General features: G+C 42.8%; 2 protein-coding genes across 5 annotated transcripts in view; one reads left to right on the top strand and one right to left on the bottom strand.

The window, feature by feature from the left end:
• The window catches only part of LOC128754694 (netrin-1), a 43,611-nt gene extending 36,750 nt beyond the window's left edge, over window positions 1–6,861 (top strand). For all 4 annotated transcript variants that reach the window (XM_053857496.1, XM_053857497.1, XM_053857494.1 and 1 more), the window contains 2 exons: window positions 1,574–1,648; window positions 4,040–6,861. In XM_053857496.1, the coding sequence (XP_053713471.1) occupies window positions 1,574–1,648; window positions 4,040–4,368 (404 nt within the window). In that variant the 3' untranslated portion in view covers window positions 4,369–6,861. The remainder of the gene's footprint in view (window positions 1–1,573; window positions 1,649–4,039) is intronic.
• Window positions 6,862–7,323: 462 nt separating this feature from the next.
• LOC128754314 (syntaxin-8-like) overlaps window positions 7,324–20,189 on the bottom strand; it is a 30,584-nt gene continuing 17,718 nt past the window's right edge. The window contains exons 7-8 of the mRNA XM_053856841.1: window positions 16,720–16,821; window positions 7,324–8,159 (exon numbers count right to left, since the gene is read on the bottom strand). Coding sequence (XP_053712816.1) covers window positions 8,095–8,159; window positions 16,720–16,821 — 167 coding nt within the window. The 3' untranslated portion in view covers window positions 7,324–8,094. The remainder of the gene's footprint in view (window positions 8,160–16,719; window positions 16,822–20,189) is intronic.

The following is a 20,189-nucleotide window of genomic DNA, read 5'->3' as shown; positions in this document are numbered from 1 at the left end:
CTACAAGAACCTTGTCTTATTCTGGTTAAGTAAGATTAAAGGAATTTAGTGATGATTTCATGGCTCCTTTAAAATCAAATTCTCATGTAATTCAAATGGTTATGTTCACCACAGACTGGCATGAGCCAGGCGCAGCAAGAAGACACAACTTATCCATTGAGTGCACTGCCAATGTGAACCATGGTTTTTTCACAAATTCAACTCAACAGCAGCCGTGGCTAAAGTAAAGGAAAGACAATTCATGTTTTTTTAAATTTCTACCATTACTATTACAAGTTATTATATTTGTCATTTATTTTTTTGGTACGTCTCACTTTAAAAAACATAGCTATTGAGGCTTATTTATTCAGTTAAAAAAATGAAATAATTTATTTGCCAATATTGACACTCACAGCCTCCCAGATTTATTGATCATCAAAAATGCATTTGAAAACTGTACTATATGACTACCTCTTTATTTTGTATTATTATTATTATTATTATTATTTTTTTTTTTTTTTCTGTACATTTCAGATTTTCAATTCTTGTCACAACGTTGTGACTTTTGAGCGCAGTCATTCACAATCTACCGGTCTTTTATGTTTGAATAATGATTTTTTCTTAGAGTCACATTCATTTTCACACATTTGTCAATTTATATTGAAGATGTTTGAATTAATATCAGCTCATTTTGCTTACATTTAACGTGTCGAAGCATATGCACACTTCTATCTGTATTGACTGTATTTCCCCCTTCATTTGGTCGTCTTATTTTATTGAATACTTTACAGAATATATTTGGAATTTCTCTCCCTTGCAAAGAGGACACCTCCTTCTCCTCATGACTGGTTGAAAATTCTAAAGTCAAGTGCTCACTGGACATGTCTGCGGATCATTGCTGATTCATTCACATATCCAGGAGAATAAAATAGGCAAAGACACCCACGGTATTGTCTTTTGCTCCACACGCAAAACTAAATGAATCAGCTGTCGTAGTAGATGGAGAGACCCCTCTGCCCACAGCAGGCCTAAGTGTGACCAGAGTTGCAGGGCGCACACCCCCACATGCCCAAAAAACAAGGATCCTCAGCCTAAAGCTTCATGGATGGCTAATTTTCCCTTCCTGACCTCCCTTTGTGTGGCATTGACCCCCTTTAAAATCCCCCCACCTCCGCTACCCTCTGGAAAAGCTGCCAGCCCCCCAGCGCTCTTTCTGCTCGGCCCAAACTGCTGTGAATGCAGGAGTTTGACATGCTCCTCACTGGGACCTTGAAGTGATCCCCGGGTAAAGTTTTTCCTGGAGGTCGGGGGGCTGAGGTGACAAGCAGGGTGAGCTTTGTAGAGCGAGGTGTCCAAGTAAGAGGACGCTGGTCTGCTGGGTTACACTCCCACCAGTGGTTGAAACAATTTGGAGTTGGTTTTAACGCCTGTCTTCAAGTTAAACTCTCTCTTTATTCATTAAAACTGTTAAAGACTACAACCTGGTCAAAATGGCCTCCCAAGTATGGACTTGACTGGGAGACCCAGCCTGAAACATAAAAGCCCACCCACAAACACGAGTCATGAATCACGTTTCCTCTCCTTCCTCCTGCAGACTGCGAGTCGTACTGTAAAGCCTCTAAAGGGAAGCTGAAGATCAACATGAAGAAGTACTGCAAGAAAGACTATGGTAAGTCGATCCAAGAGACAAGGTGGCTCTTCATGGAGCCTCAGTAAGAAAAACGTACATGTACCTTTTTTAATCTGCGGTGGCTTCTTCATCCTGTTTTGCGACTTGTTTTTCTCAGCGTCAAGATAAATAAATGTCACTTTTGATCCCAGTGTAGATATGCAGCTCTGCTATCAATAATTCATTCACAGTCGCCAGAACAAACTCCATGGTGAATGTTGAATCAAATTTCGCCTACGTTTTTACTCTTAATTTTATGTAATTTATTTCTTTTATTTAAATGTTTGTCAAATTTTTGTGATAGCCCATGAATTTGTGTTTAGCTTTCTTGTTTATTCCTGCACTCAACTTCATTTGTAGTCTGTATGTTGACATTCATGCACTTGTTTTTTGGGTTGGGTTGAAAAAGGAAGGGCTTCCCTGGTATTTAACTTCGATACAGTCTTTTTTTTTACGTTGTTTTTTTAGGTCTGCCACCTTTGCAGTTGCTGGCGGTTATGTCTTAGACATATTTCAACTCATATTTCCTTTTTTCCCTGTCTACATCTCTGTTTTGAACCCCTTCATCATTAGGTACTTTTGGCAGTCATAAGTCTTCCATATATATCCGTACATGTGTAGGCATTGACCCGGTGAGATCAGAACTAGCCCATGAAAAGGCAGTTAGTTTTATTAATTCCTCACTTTGGGAGACTAATGATCAAACAGCGACAGATGTCGGTGGATAAAGCAGCGTGACGGACAGTTCCTGCCCTCTTCTAGATCCTCATTAAGGGAGACCCACTTCCCCCACCACCTGACGGTTCCCCCACATTCCTGTGGCAATCCGTCCACCCTCGACGCCATTCAAGGTGCGGATAAGTCATATGACCTCTCGCCTTTTTTTCCTTCCCTGCGACAATGATTGAAGTCAGGCAGCTGAACCGCTTGACCAAGCATCCCGCGGCAAACCTCGGCGGCTTGACGGACAGGCCTGCGGCTTTAGCCGCGCGGGGATTTGTGGGTGTTAGCCAGTGGGCTCCAAGGCGCCTCCTCTTCAACAAGAGGTAGCTAGCTTGCTGCTGGGTCGGTGAGAGCAGCTTTGGCTTGACTGTCTGAGTCCGCTCAGGCTTGAATTGTCATTTACACGCGGCGCTCTGCGAGCATTGTGCTCAACTTGCTGAGGAGCGAAGAAGTGAGACATCAGCAGAAGGCAAACAGCCTCTCACAATCAGAGCTTAAACCGCAGTCAGCGCTGAGTCAGAGCCTAACTGAGTTTTCTGAAACTGAAATCGGTTAAACCAAGAGTCAAAGTTGTTGCGGTGCAGAATGGGACATTTATTATAGCACTGCTTGGAGGCCACACGCCTGGGTCAGTCTTCTTTTCTTTCCTTCTAGAGAAACTTTGACATGTTTTATGTATAAATTTACTATTATCAATCACATAGAATTGTACCCTTGACCAAAACCATTTTTGGACCTGCATATTTTTCCTAACATTGTATTATTTAGCCTCATTTCGTGCCACCTCGTTTCAAGTTACTAGCGTCCATTAAGTTGTGGATTGTTGTGTGTCCAGCTAGTCACTGACTGAGCGACTGAGCGCAGGGAACATTTGGTTTCAAGCCCATTTTAATCTGCAGAACTTGTTTTATGAGGGAGAAAAGCTCAGCAGGGTTTTGGCTGTCGCACTGCATGGTCACAAGATGCAACAGGATTCTGAAGTTGATACACTGAAGGGAATAAAGGGGCACAGGAGGGGGCGCCATGGGGGTTCTACTGTCAGCAGAACCCTTCTGGGAGGAACTCACTTCAGTGGCAAGAGATTGTTGAATGTAAAGGACACTTCTATCAGTTACATCCAAACTGTATCAGTGACTGAAAAGCTGATGGAAAACTATTCATTAAACATCGCTGTTTTCTGGAGCGCTGGACAAGTAACATCCGACTTATTCGTACACAACGGCGGGCTGCTGTGTGCTGCGGTGCCAGACATTGAATTTTAAAAAAAGCATCTGCTGGCTGTGGTCGTAAGTACGAGTGGATGAGCAGGATGTAAGTCGGACGTTACTTGTATATTCATGGGGGACATGAGCTGAAGGCAACAGAAGATTTGAATATTGAGAATGTGTTTTGAGAAACAGACCACAGTCGACTTTGTCAAAAAGTATACCCACACATTTTGACCACAGAAGTGGCTCTTGGAAGTTTTCAGCACTCAATATGTCGGTGGTCAACTGCCAGAGTCAGTATTCTAGCTGTGGTTCTGGGATCCTTTTAACCATCACGGTGAGTTTTTGGCAATACAATGTGTGATTTTTTAAAAGGTAGCCCTCGTACATAGCTTGACAAACAGCTTACTTTAGTTTCTAGCGACAGACAAACCCTCAAGAACTTCTGTGGCCCCCACAGCTGTACAGGTCCACATCCTGAAGGCGGACAAGTCCGGCGAGTGGTGGAAGTTCACCGTCAACATCATCTCGGTCTACAAACAAGGCGAGAGTCGAATCCGGCGGGGAGACCAGTTCTTGTGGGTGCGAGCCAAAGACGTGGCCTGCAAGTGCCCCAAGATCAAGCCCGGGAAGAGGTACCTGCTGCTGGGGAACGACGAGGACTCCCCGGGTCAGAGCGGCGTGGTGGCCGACAAAGGCAGCCTGGTCATCCAGTGGAGGGACACGTGGGCGCGGCGGCTCAGGAAGTTCCAGCAGCGGGAAAAGAAAGGCAAGTGCAAGAAGCCGTAGACGGACGCGGGAGGACGTCGGGGGAGAATCCAGAGAAAGGCTGAGCGGGTCAAATAAGAATATAAATGAAAGAGACAAAAACATTTAGACTGAAACTGTCCATGTCGCTGCTTATTTGTGTAGTAGCATGAAGAGAATCCTTTGTGTTTCCAGTGAACTTTGGTCGGAGCTCACTCTACAGATTTGGTTTACGGTCTCTGATATCCGTCTCTTGTGGATTTGCCGAATTTGCACCAGTTACCAGTATATAAAGTCCTCCTCATATCTTGTTATGAAAGCGTCCTATTTTATTATTGGTGGACACTGAGAGACACCACTTCACCTCTGCGTGGTTCTCCTGTCTGTGGTACCAGCCGGGAGCCCGCCTCCTCACCTCTATGCTTCTGAATCGTGCCATAAAAACAAGAAAACTTTGTTGTGTGTTGTCGCTCGTGGGTTCTCACGTTGCTGCGCGGCTACATCTGCAATACAACAAACAAGCTCTGACTTCAGAATATCGCTAACCAAGGGTTGTTTATCTTATTAACTGAGGTTTGAACTAAACTCTCTAGTAAGTCTCCTTAGATTCGTCGATGTATTTACACCAGTTACTGCTCCTTTATTGAAATACAGGTGAGATAAAAGACACAAAGGCCTGACAACATTGAACAGGTAATAACGGAAATAATTCAAAAGTATTGTTTATTTATATCAGATTTCAGATGAAAAAGAGCCCTTCTTTTATAACATGGATTTTTTCTGACCTACACTAACCAGCTTGAAAGCATTTGTTTGGTGATTTTCATTTAGTTTCGGACACAAAGCAGCAGCCACACCCAAATCTAGTGTTTTCCATATCCAGTCTACAATCGTTTCAAATGACACAGCTTTATATATGCATATCTAAAAGCAATGTCAATTTTATATATCCCATTTTCTCATCCCATCATCATCACTGATCTGTATCTACGTTGTGGTTCCTGTTTATGGACTAAAAAAGGTGGAATTTTCCATTCAGATAACAACAGTCGATGTCATTTAAATCTGACTGGTGCTGCTCCATAACACGCTTCTGCTCCCGCCAAAAATATACCATGCCATTCCAGAAGGTGTGTGACAGTTCAACATGTGTGGCCCAGATAGCAGTAGTGATGGGCTGGTGAGGCTTCGTGAAACAGCGTCTGCATCTAGAGCCCCCTAGATGGCGCTCTCTGCTCTAAAATATTTCACTTCAAACAACCTTACACCCTTTAGCGCCACCTTCTGAGCTCCGACACTGCTTCATGAAGCACAATGTTGAGGCATCAAATCAAAATATGATATTGTTCTTTCAAATATTTTCAAATATACACGAAAACAATGTGTTTATCACCATTGCATCAATGAGTGAAGACACTTCCTTGTGTTGACACAAAACCTTCACATGAACCGTCTGTGTTCGTGCCACTGTGATATGTTCCATTACGGGCGGATAAACAGCATTTTGTAGTGTCCCAATCCTGTAATCCTGTTGTCTCTTTCCAAACATGACATCTTCTGTTTAGATTCTGCGACATTTGGCGCCTGAATCTTAGTAAATCACCAGCGGAAGAAGAAACTTTGTGATATTTATTGCGTGAAAACAGAGAGTAGTGACCCAAACCCTCAATGTTTTATCTGAGATCGCAGTCGGATACTGTCCCACGAGTGAAAAATGAAACAACAATGAAAAGGAGACATGAGTTGGGCTTCTTTAGGTATCATGGGGATCAAGGGTTTTATGTACTGGAGTTTAAAGCGCAGTCATTCTATGAAGTGAAGCTAGAGAGGAATAAAGAAAGTTAAATTCAGGAGGCGATATTTTTTTAAAGATATGAGAACGAATCTATACATTTTTACGTAGAAAAAAACTAGTTCATAGTTGTGAAACAAAAAAAGAAAACAATATTAAAATTAAGTTTTACAAAAGGAGGAAAATAATAACGGAGCGTGAACTTTTTGGAAAGACAATTATGGTATTTCAACCGGAGGACACTGCTGTTCACCTGCCACCCTCATTCGTCACGCTGCGGGACAAATGTGGGAAATGGCAATGACTGGAGGCCGCCATGATTCAAACATTTCACACATTTCCCAATTATTTGATGCAGTTTGCTTCTTTGTGTGGTCGCACGATGCTTCGAACCTGGTTGATCATGAGCCCGTGGAGCGCCTCATTTGATGGAGAACATCAGTCTTCCACTCCACAACACACACACCTGACAAAACCTTCCTTTGTGTTCATGCTATGAATTGTAAATGTTTAGCTGTCACTCAAACATTTGACTTTTTGCGATGTTGTTTTACGAGGTGTACTAATATATTACAGTTATTTCATATGAATATATTTAATGACACGAGACATTGTGGATTTTATTGTCTTTCTCAATGTTTTTTTTTTTTATTTGTACATGTTTGTGGTTGTTTAGATTGTTGCCATTTAATAAAAGAAGTAATAACTACTGAACAAACCAACATGGTAGAACTTAATACAGATTTCAGTTGGAATAAACTTATAACATTTAAATACGTTCCACTTGTTTTTTTGTGTGTTTTAAACAGGAAAGTTTGACAATATACACAGTAACATCCTGCTGTGTTATAGTACTGTTGTCACACCCACTCAGTCCAGAAGCATGTCAATCAATGTGTCACATTAACATCTCTTTATTCATGGGGCATTTGAAACAATGCTAGACCCCCACGAAATGGATTTTTTTTTTTTTTTTTTTTAAGAAACAAAGACAAATGAACTGGCAACCTGTGTGGAAGGTCCGACGTCTCCGGCACAGCGACAGTAGAGACTGCTGACTGTGCCACACACCACTTTGGCACAGTCCCCACAGCCGTGACAACAACGCTTTTCTCTCACATAGTAACTGAGTCCTCAGGTGAACGGAAGCATAGAATCGTCCAATTAAATTTGAACGTTCACAGTGACTTTCGAAGACCAGTCAATACTGTGCTGTGGTTATTGGGGCGCCATAATCCCCCATAAATCGTAAAGTGATTTATAATGTTTTTTGGCGGAACATTCACGCAAGTAAATCTTATTTTGCTGACTCATTTCTAACTCCATTAGACGGTCATATGTTACATAATCTCCTCACTTGATCCACTAAAAGACAAAAAAAGAAAAAGCATGCACACGTTTGTATTTTTTTTTTAATAGTTTGATGACATCAGTGGAAAAGTGATGTTCAGCGACTCCAACTGTGTCCTCCCAAGATGGCGAACACAGACTGTATGAGCACATCGACACACTCCGGGAACCATTGACAACCAGTCATTTCTCCAGTGGAACTATGAAGCAGGTGATTCAGCGGATGTTGGGAGAGGAGAGGTATAAACAAAGTTTGAAAGTGTTACATCTGTTTATGTTGACTGGATCTAGGTACACGCAACAGAACAATGGTTCAGAGTGATTTGTCCAATGGAGAAGAACCCGATCATCATTTATTCAAACTCACCAGAAATATCCACACGGACAAAAAGCATTCAGCAATTTACACATCAAAAAGTTTGCTTTAATATTGAGAACACTAAAACCCTGCAACCAATCAGGACATTGAATCGCCTGAGGTGGCTGAGATGAGAGTTTGATCCGGGACCCAAGATTTATAGCTGTAATCCAGCAGTGACTATATGGGAGGGCGCATGAGTGAGTGTACAAAAGACATTTCGTCCATTGCACTGAGACAATGCAGTCTTCAGCGCCGTCCTTGTTGGCTACACGGGCCACGCGCCGACCACCACGATGGCGATGAGAAGCAGCACGATCACCACCAACATCCCTGAGGGCGGGGAAAGAAACAATGTCAGTCGAAGGTGGAACAAAGGCTGGAACCTGAAACAAACACGACAACAAACGAAGAGCCACATTATTTCACTATTTATGAAGCAAACTTCATTGGCATCAGAGACCAGTTTACAGTCTGTTAGTTGGGACATCCCAGTTGCCTCATGATGACTGTGGACGACTGTAGATCCCATTCACAACGATCTCTTGAGGATGGCGTCATAGACGTCATCAGCTGACAGCCACATTCATCCTCCCAAAGAAAGTCCTTTGGATTTCTGCAGGCAAGCTCACATCAGGCCCCTGAGGTCGACTCAAAGCAGCCACAACCACCTCAGAGGCCTCACGGGAAAAAAACGAAACACTGCGCATCAGTTGCAATTCGGCCACCGACCATGATCACCTGCTTCCAATGAAAAAAGTCTGTGATCGGAACATGCCAATAACACGAAAGAACCTACAATCCATAGAAGCCCCATGTGCTGTATTGAGCCCCTCCCACAGCACACTGCACTGGCGCACCAAAACAAACTGTGTGACGTTTGCACCCTGCAACCCAGTGCCACAAAAACACCTTGTGGGGGAAGCAGTTAAAAGGCTTCAACATGACTTCAATACGCGATTTAAAGTTTTCCAGCATCAGTCAGACGGCAGGTTAAGCCTTGAGCAACACCTGCCTGTACAACCGTGACAGTGGGAAGATGGAGGCAGAGGTCCAGCCCTTTCTCGGTGGAGGAAGGCAGCAGCCTCCGCTGAGGGCTCTCTCTCACTTGGAGCCCCGATACATGCTCCAGGCTTGTAGCTAGCTAGCAGCATGTATTGGAGGGCGTCTGGGCGTCTGCAAAACATGTAAAAATGGATGCCTGACTCTTGACATAGCTTGGCCGCCAGATTACGCTGGTATATGGTGGCATCTGGCGGACAAGCTACGAGAATCTGGCGTCCATTTTTACATGTTTTGCAGACGCTCTCCTAGCTCAAAGCCTGCCAGAACCTATATTTATGGTTCATCTGTACCCATCATGGACCTATTATAGTCAATCACAACTGCATTATGATCACAAATTACCAGCCAGTATCAGTGTTCGTCCTGACAGGAGCATATCTAGTTGAGATTTTCATTGGCTGAGAAGTATTTTAAAGACCACTGACCCCTCCCTTGTCCAAGAGTCCAAAATTCTACAGGCTACATCCAAGTTATGGAGGAACATGTGTCTTGGTGTATGTGTGTCGTATGAAGTGTTTTTGGAAATTAAGACAAAACTTTATCAACATTTATAGGATTTATAGTCGATATGCGTGTAAATAATATCCTTCAAGTCGTTCGCAGACGTAGCCGTCGTAACTGTTTTGTCTCATGGTTCCCTCGCGCCAATCTGGTTCCGATCAAAACCTCGGTCGTCCAACAAATTTTCGTGGACTTTAAAGTCGAACCTTCAAATGTCAAGCAGCTGAGGAACTCACCTGATCTGAGTCAGACGGAGGGGAATCCAACAGTCTGGAGGGAAAACAAGAGGTCCGCATAACTCAATCCTAATTACTGCGCTCCTTGATCTGCGGCGGGTCCCAGGCGCGTTTGCCCGCACCAAATAATACCGTTCTGCGTTTGATGACTTAATGCAATTTACATGCGCTCAAGCGCCGCGGAGGCTTTTATTGCAGCGGATCGCACACTGTGATAAGCATGTGTTTCTGATTCCGCCCTGCGAGGGGAATCATTGTTTTCCACCGATACTACGAAAGAAGTGCAACGTGCAAACGCTCACTCACACTTCATCAAAGAGCTTCGCTCCCACGACCTGAAAATATTACAGTTCTACAGCAGACAACACCCTCAGACAAAAACACCACCCTGAGAAAGAGGTGGCGCTTCAACATCCTGTACATGAACACATCAGTGAGTGCGAGAGGAACAAGTCCAGACTGTGGAGGAAACAAAAGGATGAGGAGAGTGAATGTCACAGGTTGGACTTTCAGTATGTACAAGATACCTGACGTACAAAGAGGGTTCCTGATACCAATAGGAAAAAGCTGTGCATGTGAGGAATAATTCAGAGTGGATTCCACCACTGATCCCACAAGGTATATTCATCATTCCCTCAGCAAAAATATTGAAGAGACGTTTTGGGCAACTGACAAAAGACTGCTATGCTGCCTCTGTTGTATCATGGCATCTGACTCATATTTCACTCTGGCGTTCACTTGATATTTACATTTCTCCGACTCTGACACCCTCCTCCACCAACCTCGCGGCTCCCACTCTGTTTTTCCACTTCTCTAAAACGTCACCCCAAAAAAATGTGCATGCAAGAGCTTACTATTTTAAGACAATAGATGATGAGACAGTCACATTTGTGCACCTCGTTTTTTAAAAGTTGGGGAATCATGTGTTGTTCATCTCTGTATCTTCTGGCCAGAGACAGACCCCCGGGATAAGAGGTCCACAAACTCTCCAGTAAGCATAGTATAAAAATAATAATAATTGTGGAGAGTTAAATACACCTGACAAGGTGTAACAAGGAAAGTCAATGCATTTTTGTTTTGTTTTTTTTCAGTGTGAAAGTTAAATTCTGGAAGGATTAAGGCATTGAAATGACGCTGCACTGATCTTCCCATCAACCCCACAATCTGAGATACGGGTTGTTCATCTGGAGGAGGTCATGATCCAAAAGGGTCAACAAGGACACAGCGACTGCAAAGACCCTGAAAGCAACAAAAAGGAAGTCACCTTCACATGAAGAAATGTTGTGACTAAAAGGTATGAGAAGAACTGGTGACAAATTGGTGACCTTGGATGACTGGCAACAGGACCCTCTAACACTCTGGAACTTGCTTATAAGGACCCACGGGATCCTGGTGTAAGGCTGTTTTTGGCTTCCAAACAGCTTTATACTGATGGGGCAAAGTTCTGTTGACATCTTTCTAGAGAGGCAAATGCCCCAACTGTATGATTGGGGGCGAAAAAAGGGGCTCGCTAAAGGGGGCGACACACAGATTAGGATTTTCAAAACAAAAAAGAGAGAGATAGATCCAGCTGAATGGTAAAGATTCTGCCTCGCCCACTGCCGACCAAGAATCACCTCCTCCAAGCCAGATATCTTACAAAATCACATGAGATAAACAAGGTGGAGACAAGTGAGGAAACACAGCTCACAATATGAAACTGCATCAGGTGATAGCGGTTTTGTGCATTTTTATTGATTTATTTTTGGGGGTTTTTTCCCGGAAGAACTGGAAGAATACAGAACTAAAATGTGCCACTCGGATGTGGGAACAGGCAATTACGATTGGAGCGAGATCTTCAATTCAAAAAATCTCGAATGTCCTCTTTTGCTTCGTTTCTCTGCTTGTTGATCAACTCCATTTCGTTCCACGGCACAGTTCAGATCGGGAACAGGATTTTGGTCCATAAATATTGAACATGTCTTGCCATCTTGACAAATTCATTCTTAACCCCCCCCAGACATGCGGATTCTTCCATCAGATAATATTATAAGAATCATGATAATATCATGATAATAAGCCCAGCATCGGAAACAGTCGGAAAGTCTTGGCACATTATGACCACAGGTAAGGGCAGGCTTCCTCATGACCTCACGGTGGTGGAGAGGTTTGAGTGGCACACTGACCCCCACACCCGTATGTTGCAAAGACAACATTGCCTGATTTGGTCTCTCAGAAAATGTCTGGTTTTGGAGACCAGGTAAAACACTGCCCTTGACAATCTTGAACATAAAAAATGTGTTCCCCTAGGTACACTAGGGCACCACCTTAGGGTAAGGCCAAAACCAGGATCCCAAAGTCAGCACCTAAATTCTAGCCACTGTTTTCCATGGGGTACGAGTCAGTCATAGTGCCAGGATTACCATGGATGTGGTGATCCTGATCCACATGATGCTGAAGAGAGGTCATCAAAAGAAGAATATTGTTCTCTTCAAAATCAGAAAACGCAAGCTGATTTCATGCCAAGCATTTGACAACATGGCACCGTGCTGATGTCAAGTTCTCTGACACTGTTGCACTAGCAAGGGCAAACCCTGCTAGCTATTTTGAATATTCAAATTACTATTCACAACATCAAGCAGAACAAAAGGAATACTTCAAACAAGTGTAACAAAGTCTTGATATATTTTTGGATTGTTGCATTACTGTTACATTGTCAAATTTGCATATCGCAGGTAACGGAAATGCACAAGAAAATGGCTCTTGCTTGGCAAACAGATGATAACCCGCCTGTGACAAGGATTCTGGGGGAGACGATGTGTGTCTGCAGCCAGACTGACCACCCAGGAGCTCTGGAGGTCACAGACTGGGTTCATCCCATCTTTGCAATTTGCAGACACATCAGTAAGACAAGTCACAGAGAAAAAGAAGAATTAGCCAAGGCTCGGAACAGACATGAGACCAGTCAACCTCCTGCAATCTCTGCCCCTTTGTCTACGGTTCACGGATCGCTGCTGGCCAGACGACAACTGGCATCAGCATAAAAGACCATATATATATATAAACTGCACACCGACAACAAACACTGCCCAGTAGAGTTTCTTTGTTGCTCTCCATTTCTTAAATATTGGTCATCATGGAGGATAAAAAAAGACAAATATTTTAAAATGCAAGACAAGCAGCGCAACTAAATGAAGACTCTCACATATACAGGTAAATTGAAGTATTGTGAAATAGCAACACTCCACATATAGACATGGTTTACATGGTACAAACATTAAGAAACATTCACAAATCTATTATTCAGAGGCGTTTTTTTAAAGTATCATGACAATTATTGATTGAGTTCCAGCTCGGACATGTTGGAGATAAAAAGTTGGAATTATATTTACAAGTATCATCTGCCCAATCTCCTTTTTTTCTGGGGCACCTTGATGTCTCTTTTCATTAGGGAAGAATAAAGGTAATGTAATGTCTTAGGGCTGGTCTGCTAATGAAGGTCCGAGCATTAGCCCAAAGTCAGCCTTCTGCGTTGCCTCTTGGTGAAACAGCCTCTGAAATGAAGCATGTTTCGCCTTCCGCATCGTGTCATGATGCCGTGGCCAATGCGTGACGTGAGTCAAAGACAGATATGGCGGTTAAGGTTACGTTCTGCGTCGACACTTGAGCCACTTGGTATATAAAGCACCTCAAACTGGATTGCAATTGACCCAATGACGGGCTGATGGAGCTTCATGAAACGGTGTTCTCGAGTGTAGGGCTGTCAGTTTAAAAGGCATCAATGAAACCTTGCTTAAAGTCAAATATCTTTGCAGCTCTGAAAATGCGGATACTGTTTCATGAAGCCCTACCCGCCCATCACACTCGCAGGGCCGACCTGGAGGCAACCGTGACTATAGCGCATAGCCATGTAACACGATATGAATACCAAGTAAAAGTTGGAGTAGGGTTAGGTGCTCACTATGACCTGCCTCTTCCATGTTCAAACCCCAACACCTGCTTTTGGAATATCACATGAGAAGGGAAACATTTCACTCCACTGACACACCAGTGTGTGCAACATAGACAGCTATTTCACCGTCAACATAGAAAGCAAAAGTCAACTTTCTTAAAGCCACTATTAGATGCCTTGGGATGTGCCACTCCTGGGCTGAGTCTAGTTTCCACACAGGTGGGGTGGTTCTTCGGAGTCAAAATAAATAATAATGAATGATGAAATAAAAACATGAATGACTGGAGTAATAAATAGTTTCTTGTGCTGGGACTTTAGGTACCGTCATATTAAACTACTATCTGGCCTCAGCAAAGATCTGAAATCTGAGTGATGGAAATATTCCAGTACACCCACTGCCAAAGTTGACTGTAGTTTCTGCCCATGACTGGCTCCATCTGGACACACTGCCAAAAGTTCAACACCAAAAAAGAATCCAAAATACCGAGCAACATCAACACTGCAAAATGAATCAAAGAGTAATTTCAAAAAGCAATTCAGTAGAAATGATTACACTGTGCTAAAGCCAAGCAAAACTGACTCTTCTGATCTGAGCGTACGATGTTTCCAACATGCCTCTTCACCAGTGTTTTTTTTTTTTTTTCCTCATAATTCAGCATTGGCGGAAGACTCTCGACTTCTCACTTGTCTTCAGTTTATCTACCAGCGAAACTATTTTAACTATGCTGTCTGCTGTCAAAGTCTTCACACAAACTCAGCTGGGACACAACACCAAACGCCAGCCGTTGGACGAGGGCTGCTTTCAAAAATAAATAGGACCACAAACTCAGGAATTATAAACACGCTGCCGGGAAGAAAGGGGCGAAGACTTGCGACCACTCGTGGCATGCAGCATTTTCAGCTCTTTCTCTGCCTGACACAAAGACAAGTGTCAAACAACGGCGAGGGGATGACAGAGAGGAATGGGAAAAGAAAGAGTACATTGAGGGGACCGTGAAGAAGCCCATGGAGAATGTTCCACTGATGCTCTGAGACACAGACAGACATACATACACAGGTTGGAATTCACAGCATAAACGTACCTAGCGAGGTAACAACACAAAACAAAGAAGCATGTATTCAAAAGATGCTGCAACTACACACATTCCACTGAGCCGGGCACTTGGGAGACGGATGAGGGAGGGGCTGTGGTGCGAATGGATGGGAGCTCTGGGATCTACAAATAAACTGACCATCAAGTACCATGGGGACACGACCAACAGAATGAAGCATTCTAGGTCCTGACCTCCAGAGTGCAGCCTCAGCTCTTACCACCATCTCCTGTTAGCTTAGTTTTATGGCGCAATAATACTGTCTTTGACAACACAACACCGTGTGTTTTCACAGTGCAAACTGAGCCGGGCTAATGCCGCGCACGTTCCTCGGATTTACCGGCGAGCAACCGTCTCAAAGAGGAACGAGCTACAGATTCTAGAAAAACAAACACTGACAAAAGTCAAAGAAAAGTGACACCATCAGCAGGCAATGATGACGTACCGTGCGTTCAGTCACTGCCACGGCAAAATCTGGTGCGTAGACAAAAGAGCTGGGGCCTGATTTGCAACCCCCAAAAGGCAGTTTGTGAATCCTCAATAGAGAACTAAAGCCTACAAGAGCATGCTCGCAGGCGTGACAGGCCAAGTCAATCCACTCACCATTGACCACCTACAAGTTATGTGCAAGAGGGCTTGTACTCATCAGAGCCATTATTCCGCTCCATTAAACAGCATCACTCTGGAGAGGAAGTGTGGAGCCGCAAACTCCTGTCCCATTTGAATTCCCTTCCTGATGATATTATATAGCTGAAATGTAATGTGTTGAGTTCAAAATACCCTTTCTCATTGGGAACGATAAAATTGTCCAGACAATCTGTTTAAACATTTTCTCTTATAATATAAAACAATATAATATATAAACAATTATATAACATAAAATTGGAGAGCTTTTCATTTTAAAAGAGAAAACTTAAAAAACATAAAAAACAAATTATACTTATGTGAATCTGTAAAATTATATCAACTGGCTACATTTATTTGACGACAAATATTGAAAAAGTGCTAATAATTAAAATAAATAAATATTTCACCACATTACAAAAGACTGTCAGTGGAGACGACTTTAAATCCAGTTATTAAATCCTACTCAGTGCAGCTGCGAATCCATCTAGAGGTTCCATTGGATGGAAGGATATTAGCAGACCATTGATAGTTTGACTTTATTAAAGCACCACAATCTAGTTTAGGAATATGTGTGCAATTGCACACTGTAGTAGGTGAATTATTTTCTCTGCTATTCAAATATTCTCAAGGCAGAGCTACTGGCCATTTCCTCCAACTCATGATGCCTGACAAGTTTTGAAACAAAAAACTGCAGATTCTATCTGTTGCGACTCATGATCGATGTCTACTATATATAATATATACACAAAAGCATAAATAAACCTTTCGTTCACGACGTTACGATACAAATACAAAGTTATCGGTGCATGTATCTAACTATAAAATGCAGCTAATGTTGTTCATGTTTATATATCATGGTAGTTTCAGAACACTCTTCACTTGCTGTATGTAGCAACGCAAGTCACTTGCACTCTAGTGGCACGAAGCTTCGCTGTTTGAGTGTTGAAGTATAAATGTTGTTGTAAACAATTTTACAAAATGGTTTTGTATCTCAATTGTGGCATCACTGTCGTTGGTGGAAATGTCTGGTGGTCCCACCTTGAGAAAATTTGAGTAGCCGAGAGACTAAGTTACGGACACCAGGCATCCAGCCCCACCCCTGCTGCCCACACTTCTATCTGTTCACGTGGACAGTGAACAGCAAATACTGTCATCACAGGAAATGAGGGAATACAAACCATATACATGCAAAGGGAATTATATTAATAATAGAAATATATATCTGCCATTATAAGGTCAGTAATAATTTAGCAAGTTATCGCTATTCAATTTGAAACAGAAAAAAAAAAAAAAGAAAAGGTCAAAATCCTACGTATTGTTGCTTTAATAGTTTTAAAAGCAAATATTTTTCAGTTCTAGGCTCCCTACAGTTGCTCATGTTCACCTGAAGCTAAGCAACATGTTTATTCAAACAAAAAGGGATGGCTGTTCAGAAAACTCACCACATGAGGCAGATTTCGTCTCAACCAATTTCACTCTCCGCGTTTCGTTGCGAATCCGATCATCCGTCTTGTCGACGAGGTGCGCCAGATCGTCGATGATTTCTAGGAGACAAAGATGGAAAACATCATCAGCATCATCTTAAAAACTTTTTATATACAGAATTTGACTTGAAAACTTGGTGAGGGTTTTCTTTCCTTTCACATTGTGTTCTATGTGACACACACCCAAACTACTCTCTGCAGTTTATAACCAAATACATGCTGTGAGACATGCTCCTTATCAGACATAGTAATGCTATCAATGATGTGTGATCTCCATGAACAGGTTGATTCTCACTTCTCACACCACCACAGTTTTGTGAAAATACCTTGGCTGCCAACAGATGGAGCAGCTCCAGTGTTACAGAGTAGTACAAAAGACGGATGAACTCTCAAGTTTATCTGCAATATTTGTGCCTGGCCTGAGATGGTGTTGTCTTATAGATGGAAGTGTTTTTCATGAAAATCAATCACCACTTGTCAAGCCAGCTTATGTTTGGCTGGCGAACAATTTGAGGAATGAAAGTAAGACACGTGAGCACTGTGTTGTGTGGCAATGAGATGGAGATGGGAGACGTAGAATAGGTTTATGCGTCGTCTCCTGAGAGATATTCCGCACACCGTCCACACATCAGGCAATAATTTAGATTAAGATGAAATGGCAGAAGTGGGGTGAAGACACTCGTCTTTAGTGCTGCAAGGACGGATGTTTTTAGCTGAGCTGATGCCAAGTTTCGTGATTCAGCCCTGGCTCTGTAAAACATCTCAACGCACGGATGATTTCACAGCCGTGCCACAGCGGAGCCCAGTTAAAACATGACCTTTGACTACACCGAAAATGAATCAACGTTTTAGATTCGTAGTCAAGCAGGGACTTTCAGCGCGTATATATTTTCCACAACACTGTTTGAACATCTTTTTTTTCCTTCTGTTTTTATGGTTGTCTTGCAGAAACCATCTAAATAACTGAGATTTACAGGTTTAAAAGCAAGTAACTGAAGGGTAGACTTGACATTTCAGTTAAACAATTATTCTCTTCACCTTTTTAGGAATAAAACAATGCTGAAGTTTCTTTAAAACATATTTCTGAGATAATACCGTCATGAGTGGCAGCAACTGCAATGCCACAGATACACGGATTCATTTTTCTCGGGTAAAGTTGAAGTATTGTGGACAACTGTGCAAATATGAAGGGATGATGTGGATCCGTCTCTTGTGGTGTCTGAATGAATATTGTATAAAGCGACCAGCATCAGGGCAGTTGTGTGTTACTGTGGGCTCAAATCCCAGAGCTAATTCTTTTCTTCTAACAATTCAAACCTGGTACTTATTCAGGGGATGATTTCTCAGGAGGATATTTCCAAACTAAAATGGTGTTTTTCTTACCCTACTCAACTCCATTCTGTGAGGATCAGTGGACGTTGGAATAGTTGGGCTTAATGGTTGTGTATGGGGGAAACACTCCGTTGCCAACACACACACACACACACACACACACACACACACACACACATCTGCAAACTGAACTGAAACTTTGCTTGGCATACACAGAGGCGCTCAGCGTGATATTGCACAGCGCAATTATGGCATTTACAAGAGGTTGCACGGCGTTCTAACAGTTTATATTAGCCTATTGTTTTTTTTTCTTCCTTTGGATCTAGTCTTTATTGTAAACAAAGTCAGCCTTTCAATGTTTGGATAGTGAAGTCTTGAGGGTTTAGAGTACAAACTGTCAGGCCGGAGTGCAAATCTCTCCACAGACATGTCGGAATTGCTGCCGCAACAAGATAGTGGGTCAAAGAGAGGAAAAAATCTGCAGATGTTCTTGTGAGTTTTTCATGGACTATACCTTTCCAACATCTGGCCCTGTGAAGTGCTGGGCCACATGTGTAAAGATTAGTCTCACTGCTGGACATGAGCATCCAAGCCGCAGTCAGTCTCAGCGCACTGACAGCCCCCCTCGGACAGCAGGTTGGGGGTCTTTCTCTGCATCATTGATTTTCACACTGGGGCTGCAGTTAGCCGAGTGATGATAAATGTCCTGTGAGGTAGTACACTCCGCAAATGAAAACGTTATGTTGGCACGTTTGGGGCTTTGGAAGAAATGATACTTAACATCTCTATGCTGAGATGTCACGGCTTGGTGCCCTAATGTTTAAGCAATAATTTCACTCGGTAACTGTCGGATCGCTGTAGTTTTACTCAGTTTAATAGGTGCGAGCCAACGCTGTGACTATGACCCAATTACAATGAACCATTATACCAAATTATGTCCAGCACATGACGTGACTGTACTTAAATATATGGAAATCAGAGGCCATGGAAGTGAATCAGCCAAACACCGGTGCATCATGTGGCACTCAGCTCACACTGACGTTACAGTCAGCAGCAGCTGTTACACCAGGACAACAGATCTCACTTAGACAAAGGACTACTAATATAAAACACAACTTATAACTTCAATTCTTTCAAAATAAAACAAGAGTAAAGGCAACATCCATCTGACTTTACATTTAGATTTAGCATCAATATTCAGTGGCAAAATGTTATGGTTGTAAATCTTCACCACTGACAAGGGCCTTGCATAAAAAGACTTATTTGTCACAAAAATCGATGCATCTCATAGGTCACAAATTGCATTTTGTTTCAGAGTTCCATATGTATTCTGGGCAATAGCCTATGTATCTACACAAAATGGTGAGTCGGAGATTACGTTGAATGTAATTCACTGACAAAAACATATTCTTTTCCTTCTGGCTTCTCCCTTCAGGGGTCGCCACAGCAGACCATCTTCCTCCATCTCACCCTGTCCTCTGCTTCTTCTTCTCTCAAACCTACAAACCTCATGTCCTCCTTCACCACCTCCATAAACCTCCTCTTTGGCCTCCCTCTCCACCTTCTGCCTGGCAGTTCCAACCTCAACATCGTCCTACCAATGTACTGGCTCTCTCTCCTCTGTACATGTCCAAACCATCTCCATCTAGCCTCTCTGACTTTGTCTCCTAAACACCTGAGCACATGTGCTGTCCCTCTGATCTACTGCTTCCTGATCCTATCCATCCTGCTCACTCCCAGAGAGAAGCTCAGCATCTTCATCTCTGCAGTTCAATGACAAAAACGTAATATTCCAATTTCACTCGGCCATTTTCCCTTTTGAAAATAAAATAAAATGTTTTATTAATGTTTTGATTATAGCTCGATGGAGCTCATAAAATCAGTTCAACGAAACATCTTCACAATGATCTCTGTCACATGACCATTGGTGGCATTCATGAGATAACACTTGGCAGTGCGGCATATGAGGCGCAAATCCACATGTAGCACATGAAGCGAGGTGACAATCGACCCTTCAACACCACCCCCCACACGTCCGACTCTCCAACCTCTTTTGGATCATTGCGCGGGAGGATGAGCATGTGCTTCCATTGGAA

The sequence above is a fragment of the Synchiropus splendidus genome, chromosome 2 (genome assembly GCF_027744825.2).
Source record: "Synchiropus splendidus isolate RoL2022-P1 chromosome 2, RoL_Sspl_1.0, whole genome shotgun sequence".
Taxonomy (NCBI): domain Eukaryota; kingdom Metazoa; phylum Chordata; class Actinopteri; order Syngnathiformes; family Callionymidae; genus Synchiropus; species Synchiropus splendidus.
This window is presented reverse-complemented; position numbering and strand designations above follow the sequence as displayed.